The sequence below is a fragment of the Moschus berezovskii genome, chromosome 14 (assembly GCF_049115385.1).
Source record: "Moschus berezovskii isolate FMDL1 chromosome 14, NW_MosBer_1.0, whole genome shotgun sequence".
NCBI classification, from domain to species: domain Eukaryota; kingdom Metazoa; phylum Chordata; class Mammalia; order Artiodactyla; family Moschidae; genus Moschus; species Moschus berezovskii.
The window spans coordinates 67,875,026-67,891,616 of record NC_142473.1 but is presented as its reverse complement, the minus strand read 5'-3'; the positions used below and the strand labels follow the sequence as shown (position 1 = coordinate 67,891,616).

Sequence of the window (16,591 nt, the reverse complement as noted above, 5' to 3'; positions counted from 1 at the left end):
TGATCCCAGCCTCAGTCTTAACTGCAAGCCTATATATAGATGCAGTCTTCTTTGGCTGACCGTCAGATGCTTATTTGCTCAATGCTATTAAACAACTACTTAAGTCAAAAGGAATATTCTGTAAGTCTTCTTGGTAAATCAGGATATCTGACTGGCAGAATAATCAATGTAAGTGTCTCTAGGTCCATTAGAATTCTTCACACACTAATGTTAATTCCTTTCCATTATTAAAAAAAAGAGTTAAGCCATTTAAGTAGCTGGTATTTACATATTAATTTTATTTTAAAATCAGAGCATCATATAGTCTATATAGTTCAAATTTTATGCTACTTATTAATATATCATAGATGCTCAATATAAATACATTTAAAAATACATTTAAATTTATATCATTGTATATTCTACCCAAGATCTGTTAAAAAAAAAAGGAAGCTTAATGTAAACAAGCATTTTACTTACACTATTTGTAGCAGCAAATTCTCTTTGTCCATCTCGAATTTCAGGAACAAACTTCTGTAATAAAGCTTTTTGTACTTTCCAAATAGCTGGGGGTTCTTTTCCTGTTTTTAAAGCCTCCTGTAAGAAGAATTAATGACATTTATAAAAACTAGCAATATATTCTAGATTTATAGACTCTGAGAGCTGAAAGGAATCTTAAAGAAGTCCCTAGTTCAAACTTTTATCTTTTACCTAGCTGAACTTTCACAGTAATTCTTATAAGTCAGCTATTCAGTCTTTGCTTAAATTTTCCAGAAACAGGTAGTACAAATATACAAAGTAGCCCACTACCCTTTTCTATAGCTATTGGAAAGTTTTCTGCTAATGATACATTGTTTCTGCAATTTTATTACATATTCAAAACCACCAGAAACAAATGTTAAAATACTAACAGATAATTGTGAATGGAAGGAATATGGATAATTTAAATGTTATGTTCTTCATTGTATTTTTTAATGCCATTTCTCTCCACTGCAATTAAAAAATAAAATCAAAGCAGGCAAACACGGCTTATTCATGTTGATGTTTGGCAGAAACCAACACTATTCTGTAAAGCAATTATCCTTCAATTAAAAAAATTAATAAATTTAAACAAAAAAGCAAGCAAACAAAACCCCCAAAATAAGTGCTCTTAGTACTGCTAAAATTTCTTACACGAAATTGTAATATTGAATTTGAAATTACAAAAAAATAGTCTAATGCTACTTTCACATTATATTCGTATTATTTTCTTTAAATTTTTAAATTACATAAATAACCATTTTCTCCAAACTTCACAATTCTCCACAACTAGACACAAGGTATTAAGCCATCATGGAGACACACCCCCTAAACCATGACCTTTACACCTGGGAACATTCACGTTACCTTGAAAGTCTCTATGTCTTCTATCTTTACCACAAATTCATCACGCTCTCTGTATTGGCCTTCTCCTCCACTTTCTGCGTCCTCCTCATCTGTAAAGCCTTCTATGGCCACAGTGGCCTGTCCTCTTGCAGACTGGTCTGAAGGAAGGCCGTCACGTTCGGTGGACTTTGGGGGCTCTGAGGAGCTTATGAGTTCTGGGGTATTTACTGCAGGTGAAGCGGAGCAGAGAGTTTCTTGCTTAACTGTGCCCACAGCGGAGGAGGCAGGAGCAGTAAAGGCAGTAATGGCACTTGTGCTAGTAGCTGCCACCTGTGTGGCTTCTGAAACTAGACAAGCAAATGCAAGTTAGTAATGCAAAGTATTAAACATTTATTTGCTTTGAGTAAAATCTGTGCAGTTTACAACGAGACTTTATTATTTTTGCCATCAAATTGTTCGCAACAATGAAATTAAAGAATGCTTGTTAGACGCAGAGAATGGACTTGTGGACACAGCGGAGGAAGGAGAGGGTGGGATGAATTGAGAAAGCATCACTGACATATATACACTACCATGAGTGAAACAGGTAACTAGTGGGAAGCTGCCGGGTAACACACGGAGCCCAACCAGGCACCAGCTCACAACCCAGAGGCAGGATGTGGGAGGACGGGAGGAAGGCTCAGAGGAAGAGGATATATGAATATACATACACGTGACTGATTCAACATGCTGTACGCAGAAACCAATACAACGCTGTAAAGCAATTATCCACCAATTACAAAAATCGAAATAGAAAAAATCATTTATTAACTTCTTAACATCTGGATGACAATTAGAGAATCTCCATCAACCTAAACTTACCCCTAGTTCCACTTAAGTAGCACAAAAATATTTTTAAAAGAACAGAGACAAAAAAGCGATGTAAGACAAGGGTCAGTCAACCAAAGCTGTGAAGGCCTAGAAGAAGAAAAGCCAATTGAATGTGGGAAACAAAACAACACCCCTCAAATACTTTGAGACAGCACTGGAAGCTAAATAAGAAGGATCATAAAGTAATATGAAAAACTATATGCCAACAACTTAGGTGAATGGGACAGATTCCTAGAAAGACACAAACTACCAAAAGAACTCAAGAAGAAAGGGAACATCTGAATAGACCAACAACAAAACAATAAAAGAAATTAAAAACATCCCACAAAGCTAAGCACAGGTCAAAATGGGTACCAAGGTGGGTTCTATCAACAGTTAAGAAGTAATACCAACCCATCATAAACTCAAAGAGATAAGAGGAAATACTTCCCAACTCACTCAAGCAAAGTATTATTCTAATACTTAAACTAGACAAAAACATCATGAAAAAGCTATAGACCACTATCCCTTATGAATACAAACACAAAAATCTCTAGCAAAATATGAAAAAATATTCCAACATACAAAATAAGTATATGGGCTTCCCAGGTGGCTCAGTGGTCAAGAATCCGCCTGCCAAGTAGAAAATGTAAGAGACACAGGTTCAATCCCTGCATCAGCAAGATCCCTGGAGAAGGAAATGGCAACCCACTCCAGTATACACCATGACCAAGTGAGTTTTATCATAGGAAGGCATGCTTGGTTTAACAGCTAATCAGAGACTTCCCTGGTGGCCCAGTGAAGGCTTCTACTGCAAGGGATGCAGGTTTGATCCCTGGTCAGAGAACTAAGATCCCCCATACTGTGCAGCATGACCAAAATAAAGAAATCAGCATAAGAATCCCTATAAAATTCCCAGATGATTTTTTTTTTAAGAAACTAACAAACTACTCCTAAAATTAATATGGAACAGCAAAAGAATCAGAACAGTCAAAATAATCCTGCAAACGAAGAATAAATTTGGAGGACTCACATTTCAGAAATTCCAAATCATACCACAGTAATTGAATTTCAAAACTTAATTACTCCTTTAGTAATTAAGGCAGTGTGATAGTAGCAAAGGATAGATATGCAGATCAAAAGACTAGAATTAAAGTCCAGAAGTAAACTCTATATTTACAGTGAAACGATTGTGAACAAGGGTGCCAAAACCATTTCCTGGGGGAAGCATGAAAAGGCTTTTTGACAAATGGTACTGGTACAACTGGACAGGAATAAAGAATAACGCTGGATGTCTACCTCATACTATACACAAAAATTCACTGAAAGCAGATTATCATCATAAATGTGAAAGCTAAAATTATGAAACTCTTGGCTTCATGACTTTACAAGTAACAAAAGAAAGAATAAGCTGGACTTCACCAAAATTGAAAACTTGTACTACAGCTGAAGCCATCACAAAACTGGATAGATAACCTACAGAATGGGAAACACTGTTTACAAATCATACAGCTGCCAGATATTTGTATCCAGAATATATAAAGAACTCTTAAATCTCAAAAAGACAAATAACCCAATTTAACAAGTGAGTGACACCTGTTTGTCCAAAGATATAAAAATTGTCCATAAGCACATGAAAGGCCACAAAACGCGGTGAGTCAGTTAATGTGACTTCAGCAGATAATCGCACTCTAACCTACTAGGATGGCTCTAAAAATACCGGAAAAAACATACTAGCAGACATTAAGAGAAACTAGAACCTTTGTACCTTGATGGAGAGAATGTAAAATGGTACAGCCACCTTGGAAAACAGTCTGGCCACTTCTCAAAATGTTAAGCGTGGCACACAGGACTCTATAGTTGTGGCAAGCAGGCTTAGGTTCTCCAAGGCACATAGGATTTGGTTCCCCAATCAGGGATCAAACCCCTGTCCCCTGCGTTGCAAGGTGGCTTCTTTACCACTGGACCACCAGGTAAGTCCCCTGTTCTAATGTATTTTTATGTTACTATAACTAGGTATCATGCTTTCTTCCTCAAAAATATAACCCAATATATCCAAAGTATTATTTCAACACATAGTCACGTTGAGGGAAGCCCATCAAAAATGTATATAAATGAAAAAAAAAAATTATGTCTTGTGACCAGAAGGTTCTCTATATTAAATACTTCTAACATTATAATACTTGTACAGTAGATCCAAAATAATGTTTTTCCAGTGTAATATAAAATAAATGTAAATGTAAAAAGAATGCATCTTTTGAGTGGATGTGGCGTTTAACAATTATTCATTTATGAATTCATGGGTGAATATTACACATTGACATGGGTTTTATAACCAATCTTATTTTTATCCTTCATTTTTATTTATATAAAAACTAGGAAACACTGTTCTTACAAATAATGGATAAATTAAGGGGATTTTACTATACCACCGTCACTGTATTTTAAAAATATACTGTTTCTAAGTTACATGGCAAAACAAATCACATAGCTATCTAACAAAAACAGAAACTGCCACCAGCAGACTTTCAGAAAAGGAAACTGTAATGGACATGCTTTAGTCATAAGCAAAGTCATCCCAAGAGAAGACATGAGGTGCAGGAAAGAACAGAGGGCAATATGGTGAATGTATGAGTGGCTCAGTCATGTCCCACTCTGTCTGAGCCCATGCACTGTAGCCTGCCAGACTCCTCTGTCCATGGGGATTCTCCAGGCAAGAATACTGCAGTAGGTTGCCAAGCTCTCCTCCAGATCTTCCCAACCCAGGGACTGAACCCAGGTCTTCTGCATTGCAGGCAGATTCTTTACTGTCTGAGCCACGAGGGAAGTTGAAGAATACTGGAGTGAGTAGCCTATCCCTTCTCCAGGGGATATTCCTGACCCAGGAATCAAACCAGGGTCTCCTGCATTGCAGGCAGATTCTTTACCAGCTGAGCTACCAGGGTAAATGTATAAATAAACCCAAATAATCGTCCGTCTAGTCAAGGCTGTGGTTTTTCCAATGGTCATGTATGGATGTGAGAGCTGGACTGTGAAGAAAGCTGATCGCCGAAGAATTGATGCTTTTGAACTATGGTGTTGGAGAAGACTCTTGAGAGTCCCTTGGACTGCAAGGAGATCCAACCAGTCCATTCTAAAGGAGATCAGTCCTGGGTGTTCACTGGAAGGACTGATGCTGAAGCTGAAACTCTTAATACTTTGGCCACCTCATGCGAAGAGTTGACTCACTGGAAAAGACCGTGATGCTGGGGAGGATTGGGGGCAGGAGGGGAAGGGGATGACAGAGAATGAGATGGCTGGATGGCATCACCGACTTGATGGACGTGAGTCTGAGTGAACTCCGGGAGTTGGTGATGGACAGGGAAGCCTGGCGTGCTGTGATTCATGGGGTCGCAAAGAGTTGGACACGACTGAGCGACTGAACTGATTTAAAAAACTATTTCTTATTGAGTATTAATTAGAAAACAGGATAGAATTAAAACATACAGGGGAATTCCCTGTCAGTCCAGTGGTTAGAACTCCTCTCTTCTACTGCTAGGGGTCTGAATTCAATACCTGGTCGAGGAAACAAGATCTTACAAGCTGTGTGTCATGGCCAAAATGGAATAAAATCTAAATATTAAAATACATGGTATCTACCAATAAAGTTGCTGCTGCTGCTAAGTCACTTCAGTCATGTCCGACTCTGTGTGACCTCATAGATGGAAGCCCACCAGGCTCCGCCGTCCCTGGGATTCTCCAGGCAAGAACACTGGAGTGGGTTGCCATTTCCTTCTCCAATGTGTGAAAGTGAAAAGTGAAAGTGAAGTCGCTCAGTCGTGTCTGACTAGTAGCGACCCCATGGACTGCAGCCCACCAGGCTCCTCTGTCCATGCGATTTTCTAGGCAAGAGTACTGGAGTGGCTTGCCATTGCCTTCTCTGACCAATAAAGTTAGGAGAGCATAAAATGGAGTTTTAGTGCTCAGAGTCTTTATGTTGTTCAGGAGAAAAATAAGATACTAACAGATTTCGAGGAGGTGACAATGCATACTATAATCCCTATTATAATCAGGAAAAGAAGAGAAATATTTCATCACAGTCATTGGGGGTGAGGGGCAAGAATGAAGACTGAACATGTGTTGATGATTATTGAAACTGAATGATGCATAAACTGGTTTAACTATATCAATCTTTACAACTTTGTGTTTGAAATTTCCATAATAAAAAAGTTAGGAAAATATTTTATAAGAAGAATAGCTTCCAAATTAGTGAAAGGAAAAACTTATCAATACTGTATAATGTCCTTTATGAGAAGTTTTAAAATGAGCCAAAGAAAATACATACATACGTGGTAAAATTATAAAAGCATGGAAGTGATTACCATCCAAGTCAGACAGTGTTTAGTTCTATAGATTATGACCTGGATCTACTTTAATATTCTATTTTTGAACTTTCTTGCTTTCCAGTGAGTAGCATTTAACACAGTAAACTTTCTTCTTTGCCCCACTCACTTTTGGCACATTCCACTAGTTTCAAAATGTAATGCTCCACTGTTCTAAGCGGTCTGTCATTTCACTTTTAACTTCCTTTTAAAGCCCTGAGTTATTCAGAAGTTATCACAAGTTATTTAAGAACTTTTAGGAAGAAAAACTTACTTTTTAATATTTTTGTCCTTTTTTTCTTTCTGCTTTCCTTTTACGAAATTACTGCATTGTGGTCAGGGACTATGTCCTAATTAATACCCACATTTTCAAGTTTATGGAAATTTTGTGTGTGTTTTCCTTATGTGTATTGTATTTTCATACAAAAGTTATGAGGTACTTCCCTGGCAGCTCAGGTGGTAAAGAATCTGCCTGCAATCCAGGAGACCCGAGTTCAGTCCCTGGGTCCAGAAGATCCCCTGGAGAAGGAAATGGCAACCCATTCCAGTATTCTTGCTTGGAAAATACCACGGACAGAGGAGCCTGGAGGGCTACAGTCCATGGGGCAGTCGGACATGACTGAGTGACTGAGCATGCACAGTCACACACACGTAAGTTATATCTCACAAGAAAAAATGTTCTGAAAGAACAGAAATACAGAAAATATACTAAAAGTTCTAACAATAAGATTACTATAGCAATATTAAAAACAGAAATGTGAAATGTGAAAAAGATTTTATTATGATAAAAGGAAATATAACTGTAGTAAAATTTTATGCACCCAATTACATGGGTTTAAAACATCAAGGGAACAGTATTAGAAAAGCAATAAAACATAGTTGGATATTTTAACACACCACCTTTTTCAGGAATCAACAGATCAAGCAATCTAAAAACAAATAAGTATAGGGAGGATTTTTTTAAAATTTTTATTAAAAATTTCAAACATACACAAAATTAAGAGAATACAAACCCTCATATACCATAACCCAACTGTTAACAATCATAAACATTTTGATATACTTCTTTTTCTGTCACCCCTTTTATATTTGCTGGGATAGTTTAAGGCAAATTCCAGATCATCATTTATTATACCTGCAACATATATATACATTTTTCTTAAATAACCTAACATCATTTATTATATTAAAAAATAAAGATATAAAGGGTTTGAACAATATTACCAATAAAATCTATTAGCACTCGATACTCATGGGACATTTATAAAAATTGACATTTACCAAGCTACTAACAAAATTTCCGTAAATTTCAAAATGTAGACATTACCTAAGCCACATTCCTTTGATCACAATACAAAATTGTGGGGCCATAAATTAATAATAAAGGACTACCAGCAGGGCTATAAATTATTAATAGTAATAAAGGAATAAAAACACCCAAACTCCAAAAACCTACTAGGAAACAGGCAAAAATCCACTATTCTTAATAATTATCGGGTTAAAAGGAAATCAAAACTAAAATGACAAACCATTTAGAAAGGAGAATGAGAAACACAGCAAATTGAAGCCAGAGGAACAAAGCTGCAGTGTGGTGGGGAAAAACAACACAAAACTTACAACTTTAATCCCATTCATTATAAAGCAACAAAAAAATAAACTGGTCAGTGAGAGATTATTCAACCCAGGGAATCGAGGAGAAAGAACTGATAAAAGCAGAAATTAAGAAAAAGTGAGTAAAAAGTGATAGGAGCAAAAAAAAAAAAAATACACTGGCTCTTTAGAAGGAACCATTAAATAGGCAATTGTTCCATAGATTGATAAGGAAAAAGATTCAAATAATAATCAAAACAAGAAAGAGAACATAAACTGCAGAACAGAGGAGACTGAAAACTTTTGAGGAAACACTATGTACAGTTTTATAACAACGAATTTTAAAATCTAAATTAGAGAAATCATTTTACTAGAAAATAAATAAATAAACTGACCCAGATAGATCAAACTATCAGGAAAAAACTGGAAACTCCCAGATGTATTCTTAGAAAGTTCTACCAAATCCCAGTTATATATAGCAAACTTTTTCAAATTTAAACAAATATAAAAGCTTTCCTAATTTACTTCATAAGGTTAGAAAATTCCTGAAAACAAAAGTGAACAAAAACACTGTACACTAATCCCATTTATGAATCTAGGTGTAAAGATCCCAAACAAAATACTAGCAACTTAAATTCTACAATGGACTAAAGTGATTTATCATGATCAAGCAGAGTTCATGGTAGAAATTTTAAGAAGGAAGTTCAGCATTAGGAAATCAAGTAACAGATTAACGTGGGAAAAAAGAAAGCAGATTTTTCAGAAGCAACTCAAAAAAGCATCTGACAAAATTTAATGCTTATTGTTAATGGAAAAAAAAAAAAAACTTTAAGAACTTCAAAAAAGAAGGACACTAAGAAAGAGTACAGTATATTAGAAACTGACAAATATATTTCCAACACTACGTATTTTACTAAATATCAAGGAGAAGGCTGAGATGCTTGCCATCATTCAACAACAGAGGCCTGACCCAATAAGATAAATTATCCCCACAGAAACAGAAAGATAAACTACCATTATTTTTAGAAGATAAAATTATCTATTTAAAAATACAAGAGAATCAGGTGGAAAAACCGTTAAATTAAAAATTCAACAAAAATGTCAAGATTTCCCGGGATAAGAATCCCTGGTCCCGGAAGATTACACATGCCATCGGGCAACTAAGCCCCTGCACCACAATGACTGTGTCCTTGCTCTAGAGCCCGCGAGCCACAACTACTGAAGCCCATGTGCCCAGAGCCCATGCTGTGCAGTGAGAGGAGCCACCACGCTGAGAAGACCACGTTCTGCAACCAAGAGCAGCCCCAGCTCGCTGCAGCTAGAGAAAGCCATGCACAGCAACCAAGATGCAGTGAAACCAAAAATAAAACAAATAAAATAAACGTAAACAAAAATACCAAACACTGAAGACATGAAAGTCAACCAATGCCATACATTATCAGTAACTAATGAGAGAACAGTATCATGAAAATTGTATTTAAAATACTAAAAAAATACTATTAAGACTATAATATAGATTATCTATGTGGAAAAATGGTAAGATATTAAAAGACATAAGATCTGAATAAGCAGAACAACATTACATTCCCTAAGTGGATGAGAAGACAATATAGTAAAGATAACAATTCTGCCTTAAAATTAATTATGAATTCAATGTAATCACAATCAAAATCAAAACACTGAAGGGGCTTCTATTGGCCCATTATAGAATAGTTTGAGGATCAGAAGTAACGACTGTAATTTGTAACACAATAAATTTTTTAAAATTCATGAAAGGCTTCTGGTGCCAACTAAGATCAAATAAGTCCACTAGACCTACTTACTACAACTAAAACCGCTGGACAAAACATAAAATGGAACTACTGGAAGACTATGAAAAGTTAGTAACTACAGGCAGATTGGGAAGGGAAGGCCAAACTGAAACAACAATCTTTACGTAGAGAAAGATGTTTCCTCATTTTCTTTCCTCTCAACCCCCAAGAAAATCTGTCTTTTTGGACAGAGGAGTGGGGAAAGGAGACCCACGCAAGGTGAGAGTATGCAGAGGCTATGCCATTTCTTTTTTCTTCTCTTTCTCTTTCCCAGCCCTGCCCCAAAGGCAACCAAAGTCACAGAGCTGCAACACAGAAGCAGTAAACCCAACATCGTAAACCTGGACAAAACACCTGTCTTTTTGGAGAATCAGAGGCATCTGGATGGGCCATGAGCTCCTATGGCATGAAAAGTAGAAAATGTTGTATGTCAATTAAATCTCAATAAAGCTGAGGGACAATGTGCAGGAAAATTACCTGTTCTTTTTTTAACTCCTCTCTCATTGCACTGCCCCAGGGGCAGTGCCAGTTACACAGAATCATAATAAAGCACGGGCAGTTTTTAAAAAGTCCAAGGAAAATTCCACTTTTCTAGTCCAAATGACCAGGAAAGTAAACCCTGGGAGTTGCGCATGTAGGGAAATTCCCAGAGAAGAGAGAATTGCAGAGTGGTATCCTCTAATTCGGGCTTCCCTGGTGGCTCAGAAGTTAAAGCGTCTACCTCCAATGTGGGAGACCCGGGTTCGATCCCTGGGTCGGGAAGATCCCCTGGAGAAGGAAACGGTAACCCACTCCAGTATTCTTGCCTGGAGATCTCTTTGAGACCTAAACTATAACAAAGTCTACTGTGCATCCAAGTTTCAGACTAACTGCTGAGTCAGATCCAAAGAAGCAGAGCAAAGGTTTTGAAAACTGAACTAACATCAGACCACCACTCAAAGGTGAGACAGAACTTAAGGTCTGACTGCTTGCTAAAACAAAGCAAACCAATATTCTCCAGAGGATTTTAACAAAACCCAGAGTCTTACAATACTGTACTCAAAACGTGCAGGATACAATTCAAGATTGCTCAATATATAAAGAACCAGAAAAATGTGACCAATTTTCAAAGGGAAAAGATAATGAGTAGATGCCACTCTAAGGTGACTCAGATGTTGAAATTATCAAAGACTTGAAGACAGCTACCATAAGCATGCTTCCTGAGGTAAGATAAACATATTTTGAAATGAATGGAAATATGTAAGTTCTCAGCAGAGAAACTGGAACTAGAAAAAAGAACCAAATACAAATTTTAGAGTTGAAAAGAATATTTGAAAATATCGGAAATAAAAAATACTCCCTGGGTAGAGTCAGCAATGAATTGAGGTGAAAAAGTCAAAGAACTTGAAGATAGACTGATAGAAATGATACAATCTGAGGAACAGAGAGGAAGAAAAGATTGAAAAAAAAAAAAACAGAAACTCAGGAACCTGAGGAATAATATAAAAATATTTTACTTTCATGTCACTGGAGTCCAATAAGGAAAGAAAGAGTTTGGTGCACAAAAAAGAATGCCTGCAAACTTCTCAAATTTGGGAAAAGATACACATTTTACAGATTCAAAAAGCTCAGTAAACTCCAAACAGGATGAACCTTATCCACAGAAATAATTACACGACTGAAAGTCAAAGAAAAAGTTTTAAAAATGGAATACTTCTTTGGGCTGAAAGGAAATGATACCAGAGGGAAACATGGAATATGAGGAATAAAGGAAGTACAAGAGCAATTATAAATATCTGGGTAAATATAGTCGACTATTTTGCTCCTATTAAATTATTTAGAATATGTATGATGGTTGTAAGCAAAAATTATTTCTCTATCAGGGCTTTCAACAGGACAAATATATATAACATAAGAGCAAGGGTAAAGAGATCTCTATGGTTTTGGGGTTTCAGCATTTTATTTCATGTAATAAAAATATTAACTAAGTGGATTGTAATCACTAAGTCAACCACTAAAACCATAATATGAAAAGATACAGCCAAAAAAAAAAAAAAAACCCAGAGATAAATTTTAAAATAAAATAGTAAAAAGTTCAAATGATTTTTTTAAAGATAGGAAAGAGACAGGAACAAAAACAAAGAGGGAAAACAGGAAACAAAGAATGAAAGATTGAACTATATCAATAATTATATTAAATGTAAGTGGTCTAAACAAACTAATTGAAACACAGAGATTACAAGATTAGAGTTTTAAAAAAATGACAAAATTGAACTATGTACTGTCTACAAAATACTCACATTAAACATAATGCCACAGATAGGTCAAAGGATGGAAAAAGATATATGCAGCCCACCAAAAGAAACCTAGAGTGGCTATAACAACAAAGCAGACTTCAGAATAAGGATTATTACCAAGGATAAAGAAGGATATTATATACTAATAAAAGGGTCAATTCACTAAGGCTTAACGATCCTAAATGTGTACACATCTAAAAACAGCTCAAAATACACAAAGCAGTAACTGATAGAAATGAAAAGCAAAACAGACAGATCCACAAATAAATGTGGAAACACGGGAAATCCTCTCTCAGTAATTGACAGAACAAGTAAACAGATAATTAGTAATGAGACAGAAAATCTGAACAACATTAACAACCAACTTGCTTTAACTGAAATTTATACAACAACCCACAAAACAGTAAAATGCAATTTTCTTTTGAAGTACACTGGGACATTAATCAAGATCAGCCATATTTTGGGCAATAAAGCTAACCTTAACAGATTTAAAAGAACTGAAATTATACAAAGCAGAAATCAATAAAGGACAGATGTCTGGAAAATCGCCAAATAACTGAAAAATTTGAAATATGCTTCTAAATAAAAAGAAAGCACCAAAAGAAATTTGAAAGACTTTTGAAATGAAAGAAAAAAAACAAATAAAAATATAATTTGTGGGATGCAGCTAAGCAGGACTTAGAGAGAAGTTCGTAACATTAAATGCTTAGAGCAGAAAACAATAGAGGGGACATCCCTGGCGGTCCAGTGGTTAAGACTTCACTTTCCAATATAGCAGGTGTGGGTTTGACCCCTAGTTGAGGAGCTGAGATCTCACATGCCTCAGGGCCAAAAACCCAAAACATAAAACAGAAGCAGTATTATAACAAATTCTAAAGACTTTAAAAATGATCCTCATCAAAAAAATCTTTTTTAAAAAAAGAAAAGAAGTCTCAAACCAACAATTGAGGCTTCTACCATACGAAAATAGACAAAAATAGAGCATAATAAACCAAAATCAAACTGAAAAAGGAATTAATGAAAATAGCAGAAATCAATAAACTCTCAACAAAGGAGAAAAATCAGTGAAACTGAATGGTTTTTCTGCCATCATTTTCTACACAGACAATCCTATGGAATCTAATTTTTGCAGCATCTTGGCTACTTGACCAGAGGGTGAACCTGTGCTCCCTGCCTCCCTGCAGGGGAAGCCAGAGTCCTAACTGCTGGTTCAGTTCAGTCACTCAGTCGTGTCCGACTCTGCGATCCCATGAACCGCAGCACGCCAGGCCTCCCTGTCCATCACCAACTCCCGGAGTCCACCCAAACCCATGTCCATTGAGTCGGTGATACCATCCAACCATCTGGACTGCCAGGGAATTCCCATTTAAAAAAATCTGTAAATCAGTTGTGCAAATTTAAGATCAATATATAAAGTTTAACTGTATTTTTATAATCTACTAAGGAATGATTGGAATTTGAAAATTTTAGAAAGTATCATTTACAGTAAACAGCACCCCCAAAAACTTGGGAATAAAGCTAACAAAGCATGTGCAGGATCTGTATGCCCCAAACTATGCAAGACTGGTAAGAGAAATTAAATGTGTTCACGAATTAAGGCTCAGCATGTTGTTAAAAGTTTCATTTCCTCAAACTGCAATTAGATTCAAGGTAATCAAAATCCCAGTAGGGTTTTGGGGGGTTTTTTTGGTATGGAAAAGGAAAGGAACTAGAATAGGCAAAACAATTTTGAAAGAACAAATTTGGAAGACTCACAGTGACTTATTTCAAGATGTAGTGTAAAGCTATGGCAATTAATTAAGGCATTAATCAATTAATTAATAATTATAAAACTAATTATGCTGCTGATGCTGCTAAGTAGCATCAGTCATGTCTGACTGTGCAACCCCATAGACGGCAGCACACCAGGCTCCTCCATCCCTGGGATTCTCCAGGCAAGAATACTGGAGTGGGTTGCCATTTCCTTGTCTAGTGCACGGAAGTGAAAAGTTAAAGTGAAGTCGCTCAGTTAACTCTTGGCAGAATTAGTGCTCATATCCTATACCAATGCCTTCTCTGAAATAATTATGAGGCAATTGATTAAGGGTTTCCCAGTAACTCAGATGGTAAAGAATCCACCTGCAATGTAGGTTCAATCCCTGCACTGGGATGATCCCCTGTAGAAGGAAATGGCAACCCACTCCAGTATTCTTGCCTGGAGGATCCCCATGGACAGAGGACCCTGGTAGGCTACAGTTCATGGGATCGCAAACAGTCGGAGACAACTGAAAGATTTAGCACACAGTGGTACGGCAATTAAGACAGTGTCACACTGGTCAAAGTATAAACGTGTAGATCGGTGTGACAGAATTCAGAGTCCAGAAATAGATTCATAAAAATATGGTCAGCTGGGCTTCCCTTGTGGCTCAGCTGGTAAAGAATCCGCCTGCAATGAGGGAGACCTGGGTTCAATCCCTGAGTTGGGAAGATCCCCTAGAGAAGGGAAAGGCTACCCACTGCAGTATTCTGACCTGGATAATTCCAAGGACTGTATAGTCCACGGGGTCACAAAGAGTTGGACATGACTGAGCTAGCCAAAACCTACATAATTATAAAAACAAGACAAACATGTCAGCTGATTTTTGACAAAGATGTGAAAAGCAATCAATGGAGAAAAGGATTGTCTTTTCAACAAATGTGTTGGAAAAGCTGGATGTCCATGTGCAAAACTTCAACCCATACCTCACATCTTATACCACCCCCCCAAAATTAAAAGGGATCCTAGACCTAAATGCAAAATGCAAAACTTTAAAATTCCTAGAAGAAAACAAGAGAAAATTTTTTGACTATGTGGTTAGGCAAAGATTTCTTAGGATACAAAAAGCACAAATCATAAAAGGAAAAATGAATAAGTCAGACCTTGTTGAAATTTAAAACTTTTGCCCTTTAGGAAGATTTAAGACCTGTGGGAATTTAGAGGATGTGAGCACTAATTCTGCCAGGAGTTAACTTTCACAAAGTGATTTTGAAGAGGGTCTTCAAGGAGAATTAAAAGTATCTACTGGACTAAAAAACTGAGGAGGACCCAGGGAGAGAAAAACCTATTCAAAAGGAGCATGATTATGACAGGTGCTCACAGGTCCAAGGAACAATGAGAAACTCAGCTGTCACGGAAGCGGGAAGTGGCAAGAGTGAGCAAAAAGTGAAACGTGGAAAGGGAGGATTTTTACACATTATCTTAATTTTTCCCATGGAGCACCATGAAGTATTTCAAACACAGAGAATTAATAACTGATTTAAGAATTCCACGGGCAGAGGAGCCTGGTGGGCTACAGTCCATGTGGTTGCAAAGAACTGGACATGACTGAGCAACTAACACATTACACTATTCTCTTTTATAAAGATAAACGGGATCACAATACGGAAGATGGACTGGTGCAGAGACTGGTGGGAAGGATTCTAATGAGAAATCTGCTGCAATAGTCCCAAACAAGAGATGATGAGTCCTCACAGAAGAGGAGGCAATGCGTAAAGGGAGAACTTCAAAGATCTAATAAGAAGGATCAGGTTGATGGCAGTGGTTTTAACTAAAAATGAGATAATAAGAGTCGTCTAGAAAAAACTAGTTCTAGATTCATATTTTATAACAGAGATTATAAAAGATTTGCTCTAAGAACACAAGAGGGAATATAACAGTAATTGCAAAGTATTCTGAAATGAGGAAGGCGAATGTAAAACCTTACTGTGATTAGCTATATCTGTTATGTTCTGACTCTAGCAATACAGTATGCTAATTTCCCTGTATAACAAAACGAGAATTCTTCAGAAATGTTTTAGCAGACTTAAAACTTTTGCTGACAAATGTATTAGCAGACATTTAGAATAATAGATTATTTGGGATACTGGCTGTTTCATATCACTTTATTAGTTAAAAAGGTAATCAAATTTGGAGAAAAGCTGAAAGTACATCATAAAACAAGGTTTAACTCATAAGTACCACTCTATTCATACAAAAGCGGTAGGCAGGAATACAGGTGTTAGAACCAGATAAACCTGAGTATGATTTAAACCTGAATATGGATTCCAACTCTGTCATTTACTAATTGTATGGGCCCAGAAAATTCATTTAGTCTGTTATATCATCTGTATATTGGAGATAACAAAGCCATCTCACAATATTGCTAATAGCTCCTGGCACAGAGGTGGTAGCTATTTAACTGTTATTTTTTCCTTAGCATGTTCTTTAAAACAATAACTTTTATACTGCTTGACAATTGTTTACATAACACAATGCTTCTCAAAACAGTTCCTTAAAATGTTCCCTTGACTACAGAGAAAAGTGAAACATATACCTAAGGATTTGGGCATATAGTATGAAACC

The 16,591-nt window shown here is 36.5% G+C and overlaps 1 protein-coding gene across 4 annotated transcripts in view; it reads right to left on the bottom strand.

Annotated features, from left to right (window-relative positions):
• The window catches only part of QSER1 (glutamine and serine rich 1), a 77,540-nt gene that overhangs the window by 18,765 nt on the left and 42,184 nt on the right, over window positions 1–16,591 (bottom strand). For 3 of the 4 annotated variants that reach the window (XM_055423794.2, XM_055423791.2, XM_088843227.1), the window contains 2 exons: window positions 1,366–1,691; window positions 460–576 (listed from right to left, as the gene is read on the bottom strand). In XM_055423794.2, coding sequence (XP_055279769.2) covers window positions 460–576; window positions 1,366–1,691 — 443 coding nt within the window. The remainder of the gene's footprint in view (window positions 1–459; window positions 577–1,365; window positions 1,692–16,591) is intronic. The other variant, XM_088843226.1, reaches the window with a different exon arrangement.